Genomic DNA, 23292 nt, shown 5'->3' with positions numbered 1-23292 from the left:
CAGTGACTCCACCAGCAGAATAGTGAGTGCAGCTCTGGAGTATAATACAGAATGTAACTTAGGATCAGTACAGGATAAGTAATGTGTGTACACAGTGCCTGCGCTAGCAGAATAGTGAGTGCAGCTCTGGAGTATAATACAGAATGTAACTCAGGATCAGTACAGGATAATTAATGTGTGTACACAGTGCCTGCGCTAGCAGAATAGTGAGTGCAGCTTTGGAGTATAATACAGGATGTAACTCAGGATCAGTACAGGATAAGTAATGTAATGTATGTACCCAGTGACTCCACCAGCAGAATAGTGAGTGCAGCTCCAGAGTATAATACAGAATGTAACTCAGGATCAGTACAGGATAAGTAATGTATGTACACAATGACTCAACCAGCAGAATAGCGAATGCTGCTCTGGAGTATAACACAGGATATAACTCAGGATTAGTACAGCATAAGTAATGTAATGTATGTACACAGTGACTCCACCAGCAGAATAGTGAGTGCAGCTCTGGAGTATAATACAGGATGTAAATCTGGATAAGTATAGGATCAGTGATGTAATGTATGTACACAGTGAGTGAAGCTCTGAAGTATAGTACAGGATATGTCAGGACCAGCACAGGTTAAATAATGTAACATAAAGTGAAAACAGACCCTGGACACACTATAAGCACTCCTCACCACTGAGAATCCCCAGCATCAAGGCCGTCTTGTTGTTATTAACCCCTCAGATACCAGACTCCTCTTCCCCGTTGTGAGGGGAATAACAGAATATCACATGACCTCTGTGCCACATGACTCGTGCGTCACCTCCCCTCATGGTGACAGCATGCTGCGGCTGTACAGGTCTCTGTTGCGGCCCTTCCATGGGAAAGTACTGTGCTGCTCCGCTCAGCACACCAGCGCCACCTACCTACAAAGCTTCATACTGCACAACACGGAAGTGGTAACGGAGCACCTGACCCCGGAGATTCAGTTACTGCTGCTCACTCCACGGTGTAAGTTCTGGCACCTCCGCCCCGAGCACTGGCCATATGGAGATCCCTACTGGGCTATATACTGGCCGGGAGGACAGGCCCTAGCCAGGTATGAACACATAGAGACATGGGGTTAATGTGGAGATTGTAGCCCTCTTGTGGTCTTGTTGAAGAATAACACCCTAGTTACTTGTAATCCATTAACAGGACACTTTTTTTTAAATTGATATTTAGTTTAGTAATTACTAAATCATTGTAATTACTAAAGAAATAGAAGGATAAGCAGGCACACTCTTATTTGGGTCAGTCTATTACTTTATTTATATTTAAAGGGCTTCTGTCACCCCACTAAACTTTTTTTTTTTGCTTACTTATAATCCCTACACTGCGATTTATGGCTACATGATCAAATTAATAATTTTGGTCCTGTAGATTTAGTTTAAAACAAGCTTTTAAAATATGCTAATTGCCTTGCTACCAGCAAGTAGGGCGGCTACTTGCTGGTAGCAGCCGCATCCTCCAATCGTAAAGACGCCCCCTCCACATTGTGATTGACAGGGCCAGGGAACGGGATCGTTCTCTGCTGGCCCTGTTTGCATTCAAAATCTTGCGCCTGCGCCGCGGCCGTACCTGTCTTCAATTGGCGCAGGCACACTGAGAGGTGGCCGCTCCATCCTCAATGCGCCTGCGCCGGGTGTAGATGTGACGTCATCGTCAGGCGCATTGAGGATAGAGCGGCCGAGCGAGCGGCCGCCTCTCAGTGCGCCTGCGCCAATTGAAGACAGGTATGGCTGCGGCGCAGGCGCAAGATTTTAAATGCAAACAGGCAGGGCCAGCAGAGAACGATTCCGTTCCCTGGCCCTGTCAATCACAATGTGGAGGGGGCGTCTTTACGATCGGAGGATGCGGCTACCAGCAAGTAGCCACCCTACTTGCTGGTAGCAAGGTAATTAGCATATTTTAAATGCTTGTTTTAAACTAAATCTACAGGACCAAAATGATTAATTTGATCATGTAGCCATAAATCGCAGTGTAGGGATTATAAGTAAGCAAAAAAGGTTTAGTGGGGTGACAGAAGCCCTTTAAGGTGATTGTGAGGTCTTTTTGGTAGATAATATAATAAAATATACGTGCTAGAAAGTGGAATCAATGGTTAATGATCATGAGTCTGATGAAAAATAGAACTAATAAAATATAGAGATAGGTATAGATATATGTCCTTTTTAATAGATAGTAAAAGTTGTAGGAATTAATGGTCAAAAATTTATAAAAATGTAAAAAATAGTGATGATGAGTGGGTGATCACCACTAGATAGTTGTCACCTGGTAGAGGGTAATTGATGCGCTAATAATGGTGATTCTTCTTGTTCATAAAGTCTTTCATAAAACAGTGGCCACTGGACAGAGGATGAATAGAGGGTAAATAGTGCGCCTTATATACTTATATCTCCATATATAGGGTAGTCTTTCATAAGGCAGTGATCGCTGGACAGAAGATAAATGCTAAATGATGCGCCTTTATATACACTTGTGTCTCCACTTATGTCTCCGTTTATAGGGTAGTCTTTCAAATAATAATTGCTAGGCAGAGGATAAATAGTGCGCCTTGTAAATATGTGTCACTATTTGTTCAGTCGTCTTTCATAAAACAGCAGACATGTCCATATACAGAGTTGTCTAAAAAATCAGGTGTGGGGGGGCACACTTCAAATGCGAACACTCAGAGGGATGATAATCATACACTTTAATAAAATTTAAATTAAGATTACGCCCCTAAAACATACATAAAATACGGTACATCATTGCATATGTTCCAATTAGAATAAAAAATGAAAAATGCACACTCAATTCGCTGGATGGCTCTGCAGAGCAAGATGGCTCTATATAGCAATATGCACTGTTGTCCACAATCAGCAAACCATTAGTAATTAGAGTCCAGCAACTTCAGACTCAGGGTAATAATGTCCTGCAAGTAAGTGGGGCCGATGTTTATACTAACATTCACTGTTTATAACAGTGCCTTCTCAGTCTCATGCCCACACTTGTGCGCTGACAGTCATGAATTAGAAAATACTGTTGTAAAATACACTGCTCCAAACCGAGCCCGGTCTTACCCTACACCGCTGTTGTAGCGTGGTTCCAGGAGGCCGCACACCCGCAGCGTCCCACGTGGTGTGCTGCTGCCTGTACGCGGCGTCCCACGTGACCTGGTTTCCAAGGGGACCGGATGCAAGCTCGTATGACGTATGACTTGTGCGTCAGCGTCCACTCTGTGCTTTTCAAAACGTGACTCTTTCTTTTCTTTGCCGGCTTTCTTACTTTTTCCTTTATTATGTGTAGATCAACGCTTACTGTAGACTCCGCCAGACGCGTTTCGGGGTCTCAAGCCCCTTCCTCAGTGGCCACTGAGGAAGGGGCTTGAGACCCCGAAACGCGTCTGGCGGAGTCTACAGTAAGCGTTGATCTACACATAATAAAGGAAAAAGTAAGAAAGCCGGCAAAGAAAAGAAAGAGTCACGTTTTGAAAAGCACAGAGTGGACGCTGACGCACAAGTCATACGTCATACGAGCTTGCATCCGGTCCCCTTGGAAACCAGGTCACGTGGGACGCCGCGTACAGGCAGCAGCACACCACGTGGGACGCTGCGGGTGTGCGGCCTCCTGGAACCACGCTACAACAGCGGTGTAGGGTAAGACCGGGCTCGGTTTGGAGCAGTGTATTTTACAACAGTATTTTCTAATTCATGACTGTCAGCGCACAAGTGTGGGCATGAGACTGAGAAGGCACTGTTATAAACAGTGAATGTTAGTATAAACATCGGCCCCACTTACTTGCAGGACATTATTACCCTGAGTCTGAAGTTGCTGGACTCTAATTACTAATTGTTTGCTGATTGTGGACAACAGTGCATATTGCTATATAGAGCCATCTTGCTCTGCAGAGCCATCCAGCGAATTGAGTGTGCATTTTTCATTTTTTATTCTAATTGGAACATATGCAATGATGTACCGTATTTTATGTATGTTTTAGGGGCGTAATCTTAATTTAAATTTTATTAAAGTGTATGATTATCATCCCTCTGAGTGTTCGCATTTGAAGTGTGCCCCCCCACACCTGATTTTTTAGACAACTCTTTACATTTGGTCCTAAGGGTGGGACCAGGGGGTGTGCACCTTACCCATATAGGAAGAGGGTGAGCCACCGCTGTCGTTTGAATGTCCATATACAGTTCAGGACTTCAAAATATGTGACAATATGTATCTAGTGATCGCTGTATTCCTTATACCGAGCTGTGGGAGAAAGGGATGCCCTGTGCCCGAGTGCGGCGTCCCGCACTGTCTCTGGCTACAGAGGTCACTTACCCTTCACCTGGCGCTTCGGTAAGTGGTCGGCTGTTCTTGGGAGACTGTCTTGAATCCAGCGCAGTTCAGAGGAGTCGACGGCGTGCCTCGTGTTGCCTAGGACGCCAGGGGGCGTGGTTCGCACGTCTGGAGAATGACGCAAGCGGTCACGTGATCGCGATCCTCTCCAAGCTTGTTCAAAGTGATCCTCTTGCTCTGTTTAGAATGATGAGTGTTCAAACAATCCTCTGCTTCTTAAACGCGTTTCGGGAGTCTCTCCCTTCATCAGTAAGTGGAGGATTGTGGTAGATACTGTGGTATTTATAGGACAGCAGTAATCAACTCATTTGTGAACTACTTACCTTTGCCAATAAGGTTGGTATTTTCTATTAGTTGCCTTATTCAAGTTGAATATGGCAAATTCGTATTGGGCACATTGGATTTGTGGCAAGAGTAAAAATGTACAAATTATGGAAAAGTAAAGAAGAATATAGAGATATATAGAGAAGTATGTCTGATTGGAACGGGTCACTCCTTTGATGGGGTGATTAGTTTTACAAATTGGATTGATTTGATGGGTATTATAATTTTTGTCTTTATTTTGCAGAGTAATAATTGTAGGAACCTTCCTATGGGCAGTAGGTCGAATACCTTATTTTGCGGTGTAAGGTAATAGTAGCATATTTGATTAGTTAATCAAAGAGCTTTACTCTCGATCATACGTCAGACAAAATTCAGCATTATTGATTTCCATAGTATAGAAAGGTAATTGCTGTGTAAGTGTTAACTAGTTGATAGTATTTGTGGTGTAGAAGAATGATTGTTGTTGTAGGTGCGGGCTTGGTTAATTATTTTGTGTAGGTTTGAGGCTTATTTGTATATTTAATATAGATCTGGATCTTTATATGTTTTCACTGTAGTATTGCTGGTAAGTCCTGGTGTTTCCTGGTTGTGAACATACAGTGGGATGTGCCCATTATGTCACTGGTCCGTAGTGTGAAAGACCCAGTGAATATCGGGTTTGTCATACCTGCATATTCCAAAAAGGGAGGACAACACAAAGCACAGCAAAAGAGAGAGAGCATAGATAGGTTCATAACATATGGGACCCCATGGGTATGATAGTAGTATGAATATGATTGGGGAGTCATCCCATTCAAAAATTGAGGACCCAAAATTAAGGGCATATGGGACGCCATGAATATAATAGTGGGATGAATATGATGGGGGAGTCATCCCATTCAAAAATTAAGGACCCAGTTGATGTCGGATTCTCCGTTATCTTTGTCTCGTGTAGTTCTTATAGTATTGGTCTTTGTCTTTATATCTATGGTTGATATAGTTTCTATGGTCTTGTTAGTGAGGTAATAGGCCTTTGTGTCTATTACTACTCATATTCATACCACTATTATATTCACGGCGTCCCATATGCCCTCAATTTTGGGTCCTCAATTTTTGAATAGGATGACTCCCCCATCATATTCATACTACTAGATTTTAACCATTATTCCTACAACTTTTACTATCTATTAAAAAGGACATATATCTATCCCTATCTCTATATTTTATTAGTTCTATTTTTCATCACAGACTCATGATCATTAACCATTGATTCCACTTTCTAGCACGTATATTTTATTATATTATATATTATTTACCAAAAAGACCTCACAATCACCTTAAATATAAATAAATTAATAGACTGACCCAAATAAGAGTGTGCCTGCTTATCCTTCTATTTCTTTAATGTTATTCTTCTGACTGGGTGAGTCAGGTTTAGCAGTCTTGCAGCTCTATCATTTGCCTGAATAGTAGAGCCGTCTATTCCACTTTTCCTCATTGTAATTACTAGTAAGAGTAATTATTATTTCCAAATTATTTAGTATTTTATTGGTCTCGAGAATTAAACTTCGCTACATAGGAGCCCAGGGAAATACTGTATATAGTAGGGCAGTATGCCCCCTTGTGGCAGTGTGAAGAATGGCATATTTGGAAATCATTTGCCAAATATTGTACTATTGTGTTATTATATGGTGACTATAAATGCAGGATTTGGTTCATATATACAGCCACATACAAAGATACATACTTTCTAGCCATATTCATACCACCATAATCTTTGCCAACCATAGTCAGTTGTACCCTGCGGTGCCCCAATATGGTGTCAGCAATAGGCTCAACACTTCATATGGCGCCATTTGCAGTGGCATCATCAGTTTCCAGGCCTAGAAGGCTACTCATAGTCCCCCTATATCAGGACCAGGCACAACACAGGGCCGTATCTGTACCGAACTGAATGCAGCACGTGTGTCTACTAAAAGAGGGGTTTATTTTATCCCTACAATTTCATGAAAACTACACAAGGGGGTCATTTACTAAAAGGCACATGCTTTTTAATACATTTGTTGCTTTTTTTTGCTCTTTCTGTGCCAGAAACTAAAATCTACTCCAGCCAGGAGTTATAATTTATGCTAGTTTTCTGGTGTAAATTATAGTAGGTGGCTGCAGTTGCCCTTCTGATCAGTTCCAGTGGCAAGATCGGTGGAAAACCGAGGGGAATATTTGAAGTCAGTTTTGCTTGAGTCTGGGTTGGAGGACTTTTGCCACATTTATCATATGTCTCCTACTCCACTTACCTACTGAAATAAGAGTGCGACTTTTAAAAAAAGTCATAATAATGAACCTGGAGTGAAACTCGTTAACATAGCTAACCACTTTTTCACCCACATTTTAAAACAGGAGTGGTGTAAAAAGATGCAAAGGCCCTGATTTATCATACCTTCACTCCAGAATTATGGCTTCAAAAAGTCGTAAAATAGGGCTTTTGTGATTTATTATTTTTTTTGCCCTCATTTGTGCAAAATGTTGCAACTTTTTGCATTTTTACACTCCAATTTTGTAATGTGGGTGTGGTTAGCTACGTTACTGAGTTTCACTCCAGAGTTATCATTGAGACTTTTAAAAAGTCAGTCTCACTCCCGGAGGAGAGTGGACTAGGAAAACTGGAGGAGCTTCTCTAGACAGAAGTGTTAGGTCTAAGGATAATTTAAACTTATCAAACAATATGAGACATTTTTATAAATGTGTCATAAGGTATATTTTAGGCCACAAACATGGTGTAAAACCTTGGTAAATGACCCCAAGTTTCACAGTCTACAGTCGTGGCCAAAAGTTTTGAGAATTACATAAATATTGAAAATTGGAAAAGTTGCTGCTTAAGTTTTCATAATAGCAATTTGCATATACTCCAGAATGTTATGAAGAGTGATCAGATGAATTGCATAGTCCTTCTTTGCCATGAAAATTAACTTAATCCCCCAAAAAATCTTTCCACTGCATTTCATTGCTGTCATTAAAGGACCTGCTGAGATCATTTCAGTAATCGTCTTGTTAACTCAGGTGAGAATGTTGACGAGCACAAGGCTGGAGATCATTATGTCAGGCTGATTGGGTTAAAATGTCAGACTTGACCTGTTAAAAGGAGGATAATGCTTGAAATCATTATTCTTCCATTGTTAACCATGGTGACCTGCAAAGAAACGTGTGCAGACATCATTGCGTTGCATAAAAATGGCTTCACAGGCAAGGATATTGTGGCTACTAAGATTGCACCTCAATCAACAATTTCATCATCAAGGATCATCAAGAACTTCAAGGAAAGAGGTTCAATTATTGTTAAGAAGGCTTCAGGGCGTCCAAGAAAGTCCAGCAAGCGCCAGGATCATCTCCTAAAGAGGATTCAGCTGCGGGATCGGAGTGACAGCAGTGCAGAGCTTGCTCAGGAATGGCAGCAGGCAGGTGTGAGCGCCTCTGCACGCACAGTGAGGCAAAGACTTTTGAAGATGGCCTGGTGTCAAGAAGGGCAGCAAAGAAGCCACTTCTCTCCAAAAAAATAAAAAAATCAGGGACAGATTGATCTTCTGCAGAAAATATGGTGAATGGACTGCTGAGGACTGGGGCAAAGTCATATTCTCCAATGAAGCCTCTTTCCGATTGTTTGGGGCATCAGGAAAAAGGCTTGTCTGGAGAAGAAAAGGTGAGCGCTACCATCAGTCCTGTGTCATGCCAACAGTAAAGCATCCTGAGACCATTCATGTGTGGGGTTGCTTCTCATCCAAGGGAGTGGGCTCACTCACAATTTTGCCTAAAAACACAGACATGAATAAAGAATGGTACCAAAACACCCCCCAACAGCAACTTCTTCCAACAATAGTTTTGTGAAGAACAATGCATTTTCCAGCACGATGGAGCACCGTGCCATAAGGCAAAAGTGATAACTAAGTGGCTCGGGGACTAAAACGTTGACATTTTGGGTCCATGGCAGATCTTAATCCCATTGAGAACTTGTGGTCAATCCTCAAGAGGCAGGTGGACAAACAAAAACCCACTAATTCTGACAAACTCAAAGAAGTGATTATGAAAGAATGGGTTGCTATCAGTCAGGAATTGGCCCAGAAGTTGATTGAGAGCATGCCCAGTCGAATTGCAGAGGTCCTGAAAAAGAAGGGCCAACACTGCAAATACTGACTCCTTGCATAAATGTCATGTAATTGTCGATAAAAGCCTTTGAAATGTATGAAGTGCGTGTAATTATATTTCACTACATCACAGAAACAACTGAAACAAAGATCTAAAAGCAGTTTAGCAGCAAACTTTGTGAAAACTAATATTTGTGTCATTCTCAAAACTTTTGGCCACGACTGTACTGTGCAGCTTTAAAGAGCATCTGTCAGCAGTTTTGTACCTATGACACTGGCTGACCTGTTACATGTGCGCTTGGCAGCTGAAGGCATCTGTGTTGGTCCCATGTTCATATGTGCCCGCATTGCTAAGAAAAATGAGGTTTTAATATATGTAAATGAGCCTCTAGGAGCAATGGGGGCATTGCCATTACACCTAGAGACTCCCCTCTCTCTGCACTTTGATTGACAGGGCCAGGAAGGTGTGATGACATTTACACTGCCTGGCTCTATCAATAAAGTTCAGAGAGCGCAGCAATTGCGGAGAGAGCAAAGCCTTTAGGTGTAAAGGCAACGTCCACATTGCTCCTAAAAGCTAATTTTTTTCAGCAATGTGGGCACATATGAACATGGGACTAACATAGATGCTTTCAGTTGCCAACCGCACATGCAACAGGTCCACCAGTGTCATAGGTACAAATCTACTGACAGTTGCCCTTTAAGAATATTCTATTAGGTAACGTAATAAATTATTTTCAGTAAGGATTAATTTATTTTTTTTGTGTCTGTAGGTACCTGTTGGATAATCCAGACATTGTAAGACACAGACGCATTCTAGATCTCGGAAGTGGTTGTGGGGCCACCTCCATTGCTGCTAAAATGAAAGGAGCCTCTTATGTTGTAGCTAATGATATTGACCCAGGTGAGGGGTGACAAAAAATCTGTGGGCAATGTCTGGCTAGTTACTCTTACACCCAAGTCTTTCTAAAACTGCCAATAAAAATGTAGAAAGCTGTCCTTGGAAAATGTGGTAAACTACAACACAAAGAGTGTGTGTGGCTTTCATGCACAATACTTGTAGTTCTAAAGACTTTTATCAGAGTTGTGCCATTGTTAGTGCCCAACTTAAAAGTACCATTTAATACCAACTTAAACATCAAGTTGGGGGAGAGTGAAAAAGTGGGCGATTTGTAGGAAAACGAGGTGAGATACCAGACCTATCAGGAATGCCACCATTCTTGCTGACCTCTTGACAGTTAGTCATGTAGATGGCGTACTGTTATGGACTATTGATACAAAATGGATACTTGCTTGTTGAGCTAAGATGGCGGCCAGGCATTCAGCCTACACCTATAAACTAGAATCTTACTTTGTGTTTTTATCATGTGTTTCTTTGTGGTTTCCGTTCAGCTCAAGCAAGCAGTTACAAAGAAAGAAAGTAGTAACGGTTTCACCCAGGAACAAGGGGGGGGAGTGAGGAGGAATTTCCTCTGGCCGTCAAGGTTACAGAAAAGTAGAGAGTTCATAGCCAATAGAAAATATATACTTTATCTTTCACCCCCCCTCCCACTCCCTCCTCTCATGAAACCCATGTTGTTTTCAGAAATAAACCAGAGATACTGATTAACTCCATGTAGTGAGTTGTCTGTCTGATCTCTCCGTGCACGTATCTTAATTAATTTGGAGCAGTACATCAAATCAATCTGGCAGCTTTGTCAGAACCAGAACAATTTTGGCACCCAACGTGGGGCTCGAGGATTGGACCCTCTGTTCCCGTACCCCCAGAGACCAGACGAGGAGAGGCGCACTAACGGACACCGGGATCGCAACCCGTGATATGAGGTAGGAAAATTGAGTCATCTTGCCTATAAAGTGTCCCCTGGTGTAGCCTCTTGGTGTTCGTCTGAGGGAGGGGTGCGGAAGCAGTCTGGGACGTCCTCGAGGGCATGAAAGTAAGAACCCCATATGTTTTTTTAAAGTCTTGATGTACTGTGTTGTGCCTATAAGTTGTGAAGACCCTGTTGACAAGTATCACTGACGGAGACACGGAGTTCTCCTGTGTTCCTGTATCGGAGTTCAGCCCGGTGTCTGACTCAAATCTCCATAAAGGGGACGATCACAGATGGGTGGAGAGCGGTTCGCGGTAGCCCAGAGTGTGCTGACCGGGACTCAAAGGTCTTCGCGTCCAGTGATTACTCTATACAGGAGGTCTTTAGGCGGCTTCAGTAGGTACGAGAGATAATGGGAAATGAGGAAAGTGTCCCGAAGGGTTACTGTTCACCTGAACAGTACGTGGCGGACAGGAGAGGCAAACGTTTCATAAAAGGATTAAGTAAGTTGGAGAAGAGTTAAAGGTGTCTGTAAAGGAGGCATTCTATGTAGTGCTACCTGGCAAGTGTTGTTAAACGAGAAGAGAGGGAAGTTAGAAGATGATAAATTGACAGACATGGTCCGTGTGTGGTTGGACTGTAGTAAAGAATTTGAACAGACCGGGGGGAACTAAATTTTGATGAGAAAAGACAGAGATATTTCTGTAAGCCTGGTGTTGCATTGATACATGAATTGCCACCACCCTATAATGGCGCCGGGAAGAAAGCAGGTGGGTGGACCTGCAAAACATGTGGTCAACAGAATCCCTCCTCCCGTGATACGTGCCTTCCCTGTGGGGTTCCCCACCCACAAAACCACACCTTGGTAACTACTCCCCGGCACGTCCCATCACTTCCCGTGTTAGCTACAGCGCCATCTTGTCCCCAGGCAACGCCCATGAACGGACCTTTAATATCATTCGGTCCGGACCCCCCCGTCACTCCTATGTCACCCTTGCCCCTTCCTACTACCTTGTACCCCATGGTTAACCCGGACGGTACATTCATGCTACCCCATTCACCTGCCACCCTTACTCCTATAATGGTAGGGGGGCAACCTGATGAAGCAGAACAGGGGGATTCAGACGGTGCTGCAGAATCCACAATGGGCATACAAAATGCACCGTGTAATATGCAGACTCCTTCGCGGGGTACCCCGACAGACTACGGTGATCCGCCAACTTTACCCCTGGCACCACAGTGGACTGTACCCATGACCGTGCGCCCATCACGACGTTCACAAGATCAAATACTGCAGGGTCAGATTACAGAGTTACAAAAGAACTTACAGAAAATTGAGCAGGGAAACCTTGAGACACTGAAAGAAGCCCTAGCACTTAACCGGCCACAGGGACCACCACAATATGTGTCTTTCACCCCACAACAGTTATTCACCATAGTGAATTTACTGCCTGACCCTGAGACCCATCCCATGCCCTTTTTCAGGAAACTGTCCCAAGTGCATCAAACCTATGGGTGCACATGGTCGGACCTGCAAAGTATAGTGGAAAACAAGACAGGTGAATACTCCACACTGATAATGGATCAAATCCACATCCCTGAACTTAAAGGTGCTAACTCCCCCGGGATCATGAGTCTGGAGAATTCTTTATAGAACAACTACAGAAATGGACAAAAGCTAAATTAGCAGATCATTCCACATTGCAGGACAGCTGCGGGGGATCGGTTGACCCCCACCTTTTTTCTTTTCACAGAAATGTTAGTTTCTGCTGTGTTAGTCTGATAAGAAACTGTCTCGCTTCTTGGTCTTTGTGGTTTTCACTCAAATTATGTGACAGCCACGGCTGCCGAATGTGTGACAATAAAATTCTGCACTGATTTATATGAGCAAGGGGATTCGCTGCAAACCATTTTGCACCTCATCCCCAATACTCTCTGGGCCAGAGGACCCCAGGATATTGGATACCTCAATGTCCCACCAGTCACTGTGACCCTGAAGGACCCCAGAGTCCTACCATACAAAGAGACTGGACCCAGTAGCCAGAGAAGCCCCTTCCTGTGTCAGAGCTATCCATGCTGCCAGCTCTCTTCTAAACGTCACATCTGACGTTGTGCTGGGTCATCCCCTCACTATTCTGGCTCCCCATGACATTTCTGCCATCCTCCAGCAGACTCAACCTGAACACCTCACTGCACAGCGCCACCTCCGGCTTCAGTGTAGTTTGCTTCTGCCAGATAATGTCACCATTCAGAGGTGCCACATCCTCCATCCTGCTGCACTCCTTCCTCTTCCAAGGGGGGAGTATACTGGAGAATCTGAAGATTTTATTGATCTACAGGCACACTCGAGCTGACACCTCTGAAGCCAGAGGAAAGGCCCTAGCTGACCAAGCGGCCAAGGAAGCAGCAGTGAAAGAGGAAAGAGTCCAGTCAGACCAGATTATGATAACACAGGAAGACCTGGAACAAGAAGAAATCACATGGGACCTCCTGAAACAAATACAGAAACAGGCCACGCCACAAGAAAAATTGGATTGGCTAAAAGAGTCAGCCCAAGAAGAGAAATAATCTGGACTGTGGACCCAAGGAGGGAGAGCATCTCTGCCCAAAGCTCTCTATCCTCTGATAGCTTCAATAGCTCATGGGCCCACCCACCAATCTAAGACCATCATGAAAGAACTAATAGACAATGGCCCCAGGGATAACCCCTGTCCTGGTGAGGCATACTCAGTCTTGCCTCATCTGTGCGCAGTGCAACCCGGGAAGACCTGAGCCTACACCAACCAAATGTCTCCCCAAAGCCCAGTACCCGTTCCAACGGATTCAAATTGACCACATCCAGATGCCAATGTGCCAAGGGTTTCAATATGTGCTAGTAGTGATAGACTTGTTCTCTGGGTGGCCAGAAGCCTACCCCGTCCGAAACCAGACAGCAACCACTACTGCAAAAAAACTGATGCAGGAGCTTGTCTGTAGGTTCGGAGTACCTGAGGTCATTGAGAGTGATCAGGGCCCAGCATTCACTGCTAGATTAACCCAAGAAGTCTGGAAGATGGTAGGGTCACACTTAGCCTATCACACACCATACAGACCCCAAAGCGGCGACAAAGTCAAACGACTGAACGGGGTACTGAAGTCCAAGATGCTGAAAATGACTGGGGAGACAGGGCTCAGTTGGGTACAATGCCTGCCAATAGCACTATTTTCAGTTAGACACACCCCTAGGCCTCCACACCAAATTTTGTTTAGGACACGGCCTAGGATGGGACAGTACTTCCCACAGCAATTGCAAATGCATTATGAATCTGTTGCTAAATATGTGATTGCCCTGAGTAAACAATTGTCTAACATATGTGCACAAGTTTTCTCTTCCATTCCAGATCCTGACTCCCTAGAGGGAATACACACTCTCAAACCTGGAGAGTGGGTGGTGGTCAAGAAACACGTCAGAAACACCCTCGAACCACGATACAAGGGGCCTTACCAGGTGTTGCTGACTACCCCGACCTCTGTGAAACTCGAAGGGAGGCTTACCTGGATCCACGCCTCACATTGTAAAAGAGTAAAGGCTGTCCCGACGACCCTGGAACAATAAGCCATGAGGATTCACATACTGATCATGACTTTGACAGTGGGCATATCTGCAGTGTTCACGCCACTTAGTAATGAATGGGACACTGGGCTAATGTCACATGTTTTCCTAGCTGGACACACTGTTATTGTCTCCAAGTACAAACCAAAGGGATGACATTTAGTCCACACATACACTCAGGTTGCAATGATTCAAAAACAGACAGCCACGTACAGTGTATTGGTGTAGATGCTGAGAACGGAAAGGATCTGCCCTGTAACAACCGTACTGTACAGGATCTCCGGACAGGTATATTAGCTAACGACACCGAAAGTCAGTCAAAAGGATATGAGTTGGCGAAAGGGACACAATTAGCCAAACTAATTACCCGATTATTCAATGGCACAGCAGTGGCAGTTCCAGACGACATATACTTAGTTTGTGGATACAAAGTGTACAAATGGTTATCCGAGAATGTCACAGGACTGTGCACCATCGCCAGGCTTACTCCTGCCACCTTTATAGTACCACACTCTGACATTGACATAAATGCAGTACCTAAACACACCTTGTATCGTAGGGCCAAAGATAACACACCCAGACCAAATGGCAATGCACATGTAGCAGAGATGAGCATCTCCAACAAAATTGTTAGTTCCATCTTCATATATCCCATGATAGCGCAGATGTGGGATCATCTGGTAGTAGCAACAGACTACCTGGATGACCAAATATGGGAAGTGATGAGACTTATGAACACCTCAAACATTGTGCAAAACCAGTTAATCATTGTCACCAACCAACACACATTAGTTCTAGACTATGTTACAGCTAAAGATGGAGGTATGTGCCAGGTTGTGGGACCCTCTTGTTGCCATTACATAGACCCGCAGGGTAATTTGCAAGTTAAGGTGGGTATAGAGAAAATGGCGGATTTAAGAGATAAATGGCTGGATGCACATAAAGCTGATATGGTGGTCTGATACCTTCTCTTCCCTTAACCCCAATAACTGGTTCAAAGGTATTGGGGGTTGGCTAATGGGAATTGTCCAGGTAATATTGCAGGTAGCCCTAATAATATTGGTGATATATGTAGTGATTAAGCTCGTTCTTATTTGTGTGACCCGCTTTTCAAAAAGAATGAAGAAAACTGATGAACGACCTATTATGCTCCTCTACGATGAGGAAGGACAGAAGGAAACATCGTTCAACACAGCTCCCCCTCCTCACAATGATGCCTGGCTGAGATAGGGTGAGATGAATCCCAGGGTATTACCACAAGTCCGAGCAACCGGGAGCCTACCTATAAGGGGTAGGTTGTCGCCACTGCGGGTGAAGAGGATACGAATGGTATGCCCAGGGGATTCGCTAGGCGAAGGGAAAGTCTACAATCAAGTCTCCAAGGGGGGACTGTTATGGACTATTGATACAAAATGGATACTTGCTTGTTGAGCTAAGATGGCGGCCAGGCATTCAGCCTACACCTATAAACTAGAATCTTACTTTGTGTTTTTATCATGTGTTTCTTTGTGGTTTCCGTTCAGCTCAAGCAAGCAGTTACAAAGAAAGAAAGTAGTAACGGTTTCACCCAGGAACAAGGGGGGGGAGTGAGGAGGAATTTCCTCTGGCCGTCAAGGTTACAGAAAAGTAGAGAGTTCATAGCCAATAGAAAATATATACTTTATCTTTCACCCCCCCTCCCACTCCCTCCTCTCATGAAACCCATGTTGTTTTCAGAAATAAACCAGAGATACTGATTAACTCCATGTAGTGAGTTGTCTGTCTGATCTCTCCGTGCACGTATCTTAATTAATTTGGAGCAGTACATCAAATCAATCTGGCAGCTTTGTCAGAACCAGAACAGTACTACTTTACCATGCATCAGGGGCGGACTGGGAACGTAAAGTGGTTCTGGAAAAAACTAAAAGTGGGTCCAGATAGAAGGTGGGGCAACACAAGAAGGCAGTAACAACAGAAGTATGTGGGGCCATCAGTACTCTAGTGCAGCAAAAAATTCCGCCGCAGCAGTGCCAAATACCACAGTGTAGCACAAAGTACTGCTGCCCCAACCACAGTATTCAACTGTATCTCTGTCCTGAAGACAGTGATACAGTTGAATTCAGCAGAACACCTGCAGCTCCTGGCCAGGTGCATAAATACCTGATGCACCTAGCATTAATTAATGCTGAGAGCAGCAGATTAATAAGAACCTGGCCATGAGGAGGTCTCTGGCAGCCTGCCTGGGGTATCGGCACACGGGATGTTTCCCTGTAGGGTCTATGGTCAGTCCGCTCCTGCCATGCATTTTGTATAAAGTTCATTTTTACTTGCCATCTGTAAGTTTCCCATCTCTCCAGTTGCAGGTGCAGCGTTTGGCCTGAATTGCCAACTAAATCGAATAGATCCTTTGCCCTTTCAGCCAGAGAATGTAATAGGTGAAGATACAGGATGCTGGGATCTGATTGTACTGGGCGACATGTTTTATGATGAGCGGCTGGCCAATTCTCTCCACCGATGGCTCAGACATTGTATGGTGCAGCATGGGACCACAGTACTTATAGGAGACCCAGGGAGAGGTCATTTTCTGACGCACCCTATACAGAAACAGCTGCGGAAAATAGCAGAATATAACTTACCAGAGTCAAGTAAGCAAGAGAACTATGGGCTAACCACCAGTGCGGTCTGGAGATATGAACCTGGATGTTCATGATTTGTACACAGTAATTCAGTACCAGCTAGTACTTATGGAATTGTGGAAGATGTGGACACAATTTCATCCATCCCAAAAGTGAGGTCCGCTTATCTGATTTCTAAAGCTGTCCATACTCATTAGATCAGGCATCCTCAAACTGCGGCCCTCCAGCTGTTGTAAAACTACAACTCCCACAATGCCCTGCTGTAGGCTGATACCTGTAGACTTCGGGCATGCTGGGAATGGTAGTTTTGCAACAGCTGGAGGGCCGCGGTTTGAGTATGCCTGCATTAGATGTATGTTGGCCAAACTTGATTTTGGTGGTGCCCCCCCAACTTAACATCTGCACCCTTTAGGAGAGATATGTATGACTAGCCTTGGAATGAGACTCTTCTTGCTTCTCATAACTCAAGGATGCAGGGAAGTGTCATATAACCCCATCTGATATTGCCGATTGGCCGAGAAGGCTTTGAAGAGGGAAGGAGCACATGTAACAAACTATTTTCAATGCTACTAGGGAATTTCATTACATGTATACTTTTGCAATTATTTTTTGTTCTAGTGCATCTACAATAAAAAAAATGAAGACTCTTTGCAAATAGTCTTCATTAAAATTCTCCTACTGTTTTGTGTATACAGCTGCTGCACAGATTTGTGTCTCCATGGCTACAGACTAAAAACTAATCCAGTGATCCTGCAGTTATAATCTTTCCATGTCCCTGTACTTTTTGTTAACGTGCAGTTTGTAGTCTAGCACCACAAGTGGGCCGAGGGTAATGCCACACTAGGGATAACAGCTTCAGGCCGGTGTAACGTTACATTACCCTACTTCGTGAGATTTCCCTACCTCCTAACTTCCGGTTGCACTGGAAATGACGTGAGGAGGCGTGCCGGAGTTGTGCCGATCTGTGCATGCGCAAAATGACAGTTTAGGGAAAATCTCACAGCGGAGTTACGCTGCACACCGGGACACTGCGCATGCGCCGGGGAGCCTCAATAGGGAAATATATAACGGCCCAGTGCGCAAGCGCGGCTAACTCCAGGACATCCATCCGATCTCTCTACCCCCACACTGCGCAGGCAGACAACCCATATATATATATTTAACAGATAAAATGGCGATCAGATCTCCCTACCCCAACACTGCGCAGGCGCGGAGATCGGATGGATGTTCATGAGTTAGCTGCACTTGCGCACTGGGCCGTAATGTTTCCCTACTGAGGATCTCCGGCTCAGTGTCCCGGTGTGCAGCTGAACTCAGCTGTGAGATTTTCCCTAAGCTGTCGTTTTGCGCATGCGCAGATCGGCACAGTTCCGGCACGCCTCCTCACGTCATTTCCAGTACGACCGGAAGTTAGGAGGTAGGGAAATCTCACGAAGTAGGGTAATGTAACGTTACACCGGCACCACAAGTGGCAATAGTACACACGCCCTCATGTTGGCATCGTGCTAGTGAATAAAGCCTGAGGCTTAGTTCACACTTTAGTGATTTGGTCAGTGATTATGAGCCAAAACCAGAAGTGGAGACTACAGAGAGATAAGGTATAATGATAAGATTTATACCTGTTCTGTGTTCTGGATCAGCACCTGGTTTTGGCTCACAATGACTGATGGAAATCACTGGTCAAATCACCGAAGTGTGAATAAGGCCTGAGGCTAGTGTCACATGTAGTAAACGTGACCTCATTTTGGCATCATGTTCGGAAACTTGGCATCTTGGTAGTGAGCCTGGCCTGAACCATAGTAAAAACTCTAAACTTTGAATCTAGAGTAGTTACAGGTCCCACATATAGCGCATGCTGCTTTCTGTCCTTATGAATATATCTGAAGGTCTCATGAACATGGCTGCTCCATATGTACAGACCCTGTAGATACAGAAATACTGCGTGAGTCCATAGATTTTGCCATATTTAAGATCAGGCCATTTTAGGGAATCCTAAAATTCTAGCATCACTTCCCCCTGAGAAGCTTGACCATGAAACTGATACATCACTTGGCTTATAGGATCCATGTTGTAATATTGAGCAATCAGAAAGATCCTTTTATTTGAAGTACAATGAAGTAATACAAAATAGGAGTGTTTTAATGAAATCCAGAAAAACTGCCACTCTGTGCTGTCTGTTTAGAGAGTGCGATTCTGGATGATTTTACTTACTTCTAACTGTCCATCTGATAATGCACAATGTTTGACATTTCATCACCTTTTGTGATTGAATGAACTAGTGTCATACATAAATAAGCTTCCTTACCTTTTACCCGCAATTTTGCGGAACAGGTGCGGACCCATTCATTTTCAATAGGGCCGGAATGTGCTGTCCGCATCTTAGGATCCGCACTTCTGTTCCGCAAAAAAATAGAACATGTCCTATTCTTGTCCGCAATTGCGGTCAAGAAAAGGCATTTTCTATGAGAGTGCCGGCAAAGTGCGGATCCGCAAAACACATACGGACGTGTGAATGGACCCTTAGTACCCGGCTACATATTTCTAGAGCCTTTCTGCTAGCTATGTTTGGCCTGTGTTTGCCAGTTACTGTATCAGTTAGTGTTGTTCTATTAGACATATTCTAATATGGTGTGTCAAGCTGTCTTTTTGAAGCCCTTATGGTATTATAAAGGTGTAATCAACTATACATGCATGTATCTTAATGGCAAGACATAGGGTACTTCTGAGAAGATAATTCATATCTACGCTCCTTCTGTTCTTATATTTACCTATTATCACCTTAAAAATACTGCCCTGGAATGTGTGAGACTTCATTTAATGTGTCTTTAAGGGATGCATTGGACTACTTCATCAACCCTAGTTACAGAGAACATCTGCATTTGAATGTCTATGGAGCAGAGAAGGGGTGACAATGACAGCTGTGAAGGTGCCCTTATCTGATGGTCAAACCCACCAACATTGATCTGCCATCAACCTTTATGAGCGGCTTCACATATACAATATACATCAAAAGGACACAGGAGGAACGCGACAACGGAAAAGGGCTTATGTGAGTGGACCAGGAGCCCATTATACAGTCCACGTGACTTGCTTTAGCTTTTTTGATCCGAGAAGCTGTTCTATGGCCACTGCTGAGCGATCTGGGGAGAAAAAGAAAACGTCCGAATGTTAGAAAAACTGGGTGAGAATCTTTATTTGATTAATATTCCCATTCTTTTTTAGGGAACGGTGACACCATTACAGTTCCCTGGTTGTCACCCAGCTTTCCTGAACCCCAGCATTGGCAAATCTGCCAGTTCTATTGTCACATTCTCATAATTATGCAATTTAATAAATGGCTCAGTCTGGGGATGCTGAGGGACACTTCTTGTGGCAGCAGCACTGGCAGGGATAGCTGAGGGTCACTTGTGGGGGGATGCATGGGCAGTTGCAGCATCTTCTGGCAATAACAGTTGATTGGGGGAAGCTGCGGCCCACTGTTTATTCCCCCTTTCCTCTCTGAGGAAGGGCATCGTGCTCAGTGGATGTGTCACAAATGTTTAGGGATTCATTTGCCGCTATTTCTGATGGTTTTCAGGGGTTAAACCTCTGTCTCTGACAACCTTTCCCAAGAGGCAATCTCTCCTGTGTCCTTGATTCCCACACAACCCAGTAGCTGCAGACATTTATATCTCTGTCTGTGCTTTCTAATCTCACATTTGTGTCTGACTTCATAATAACACTAATTCTTTAGTATTACAGGATTAACCCTGTAACTGCCCAATGTTTTTCAGTGTTCTGTGCCAAGACATCTACAATGCGTTCACAATGCTCTTGAAAAATGAAGGCTGCAATAAGGCTGATCTCTATTAGGCTACTTTCACACTAGCGTTCAGGGCTCCGCTTGTGAGTTCCGTTTGAAGGCTCTCACAAGCGGCCCCGAACGCATCCGTCCAACCCTAATGCATTCTGAGTGGATGCGGATCCGCTCAGAATGCATCAGTCTGGCACCGTTTGTCCTCCGCTCCACTCAGCAGGCGGACACCCGAACGCTGCTTGCAGCAAACTGATCCGTCCAGACTTACAATGTAAGTCAATGGGGACGGATCCGTTTGAAGTTGACACAATATGGCTCAATTTTCAAACGGATCCGCCCCCCATTGACTTTCAATGTAAAGTCTGGTTGGATCCGTCTGAAGCAACTTTCACACTTAGAATTTTTTCTAAACTATAATGCAGATGGATCCATTCTGAACAGATCCCATCGTCTGCATTATAGGAGCAGATCCGTCTGTGCAGACACCAGACGGATCCGCTCTGAACGCAAGTGTGAAAGTAGCCAAACAAAGACAGTTTTTCTGTTTGACAGTTTTCATGAACCTAATGCTAATGGTCCATTCAGACGTCCACACGTGTTTTGTGGTCTTCAAATTTCCAATCCGCAGAGCACGGATACTGGCCGTGTGCGTTCTGCATTTTGCGGACCGCACATGGGCGGCCCAGTGATAGAAGTCCCTACTCTTGTCCGCGATTGCGGGCAAGAATAGGAGATGCTCTATGTTTTTGGTGGGCCGCGAAACTATGGATGTGGACAACACACTGTGTGCTGTCCACTTCTTTTGCAGCCCCTTTAAAATTAAGGGGTTCGCACCCGTCCCGCAGAATTGCAGAACGGATGAGGACCCTGAACTATGGAGGTCTGAATGAATCCTAACTGTAGGGGGCACCGTTTCAGGAATATCTTTGGTATTAAAGGATTGGTCACCAATATCTCATTGGCAGGGGTCCAACTCCTGGCACCCCCTGCTGATCAGCTGTTTGGAGGGTCTGTGGCACTCAGTTGAGAGCTGCATCCTCTTCCATGTTTACCTGCATGCCGTCTAGATTGTAGGGACGCAGTGTAATTATAGCTTCCTCTTCTGCATGAAAAGCTGAACTTACATTGCACCGTCTCTACAATCTAGAGGGATGTAAACATTAAAGAGGATGCAGTGCTCGCATGAGTGCCGATGTCTCTTCAAACAGCTGATTTGCAGGGGTGCAGGGAGATGGACCACCGCCCATCTGAGATTGATAACCTGATGATGCTGAGGATAGATTATCAATATCACGACACTGCCCAATCCCTTTAATAAATATACTGTGCATTCGGAAAGTCTTGAGACCCTTTCATTTTTTCACATTTTGTTATGTTGCAAAAAAAGTTCAAGTTTTCCCCCATCATTCTGCACTTAGTAGCCCATACGTGAAACCAGAATGTTAGATAATTCTTCCTTTTCAATAAATTAGCAAAATATAACATCTTGTGGTGACATAAGTATTCAGACCCTTTAGGCTACTTTCACATTAGCGTTCGGGGCTCCGCTTGTGAGTTCCGTTTGAAGGCTCTCACAAGTGGCCCTGAACGGATCCGTACTGCCCTAATGCATTCTGAGTGGATGCGGATCCGCTCAGAATGCCTCAGTCTGGCACAGTTTGTACTCCGCTCCGCTCAGCAGGCGGACACCCGAATGGCCGCGCGGAGGCAAACGGATCCGTCCAGAGTTACAATGGAAGTCAATGGGGGCGGATCCGTTCGAAGGTGACACAATATGGTGCATTTTTCAAACGGATCCGCCCCCCATTGACTTTCAATGTAAAGTCTGGACGGATCCGTCTGAATACAAATTGTACTTAGACTTTTTTAGTAAAATATAATACAGACTGTTCCGTCTGAACGGATACCATCGTTTGCATTATAGAAGCGGATCCGTCTGTACAAATACCAGACGGATCCGCTCCGAACGCAAGTGTGAAAGTAGCCTTACTTAGTACTTGGTTGCGACACCTTTGGCAGCGATTACAGCCTCCAGTCTTCTAAGATATGATGCCGCAAGGTTTGCACACCTGGATTTGGGGATTTTCTACCATCCTGCACATCCTCTCAAGCTTTGTTTTTCAGGTCTCTCCAGAGATGTTCAATTGAGTTGAAGTCAGAGCTCTGGACGGGACACTTAAGGACATTTACACAGTTGTCTCTAAGTCACTCCTGTCTTGGCTGTGTGCTTAGGGTCATTGTCTTGAAAAGGTAAACCAATCGGCCCAGTCTGAGGTCTACAGCACTCTGGATCAGGTTTTCATTAATAATATCCCTGTGCTTTGCTCAACTCAGCTTTCCCTCAATTCGTATCATAACTAGGGGTGACAGACTGTCGTAAACGATGGCTCTCCTGATCATCACACCAGCAGTTGGAGCAGTGTGCCGCTCCACATCAAAGGCAGGATTGAAGCACTCACCACAAGGCCTCCATACTCAATTCTGACTGACTTCATATGCCAAACAGAACCTTGATTCGTTGCTAAGATCATACTGTTTCAGTACATAGCAGTCCAGGTTTCTCCTTCACGACACCACTGCAAATAAAGATGACGGTGGCTGGCTGTCAATGACATGACATGTTATAGGTGCTGTGACACCAAATTCCTTCTGCTAAGCACCTGGGAATGGTCCGGGGAGAGATAG

At 44.4% G+C, this 23292-nt stretch overlaps 2 protein-coding genes across 3 annotated transcripts in view; one reads left to right on the top strand and one right to left on the bottom strand.

The window, feature by feature from the left end:
* Positions 1-825: 825 nt before the first annotated feature.
* Positions 826-17460, top strand: ETFBKMT (electron transfer flavoprotein subunit beta lysine methyltransferase). The gene is made up of 3 exons (XM_044272375.1): positions 826-1082; positions 9567-9697; positions 16533-17460. The coding sequence occupies exons 1-3, from the start codon at positions 826-828 to the stop codon at positions 16883-16885; spliced, it is 741 nt and encodes a 246-aa protein (XP_044128310.1). The 3' UTR covers positions 16886-17460.
* A 1400-nt stretch (positions 17461-18860) lies between these two features.
* The window catches only part of AMN1 (antagonist of mitotic exit network 1 homolog), a 67880-nt gene continuing 63448 nt past the window's right edge, over positions 18861-23292 (bottom strand). For both annotated transcript variants that reach the window (XM_044272664.1, XM_044272665.1), the window contains exon 7: positions 18861-19951. In XM_044272664.1, the coding sequence (XP_044128599.1) occupies positions 19881-19951 (71 nt within the window). In that variant the 3' untranslated portion in view covers positions 18861-19880. The remainder of the gene's footprint in view (positions 19952-23292) is intronic.

This window comes from Bufo gargarizans, chromosome 11, assembly GCF_014858855.1.
Source record: "Bufo gargarizans isolate SCDJY-AF-19 chromosome 11, ASM1485885v1, whole genome shotgun sequence".
In the NCBI taxonomy this organism is placed as follows: Eukaryota; Metazoa; Chordata; class Amphibia; order Anura; family Bufonidae; genus Bufo; species Bufo gargarizans.
This window is presented reverse-complemented; position numbering and strand designations above follow the sequence as displayed.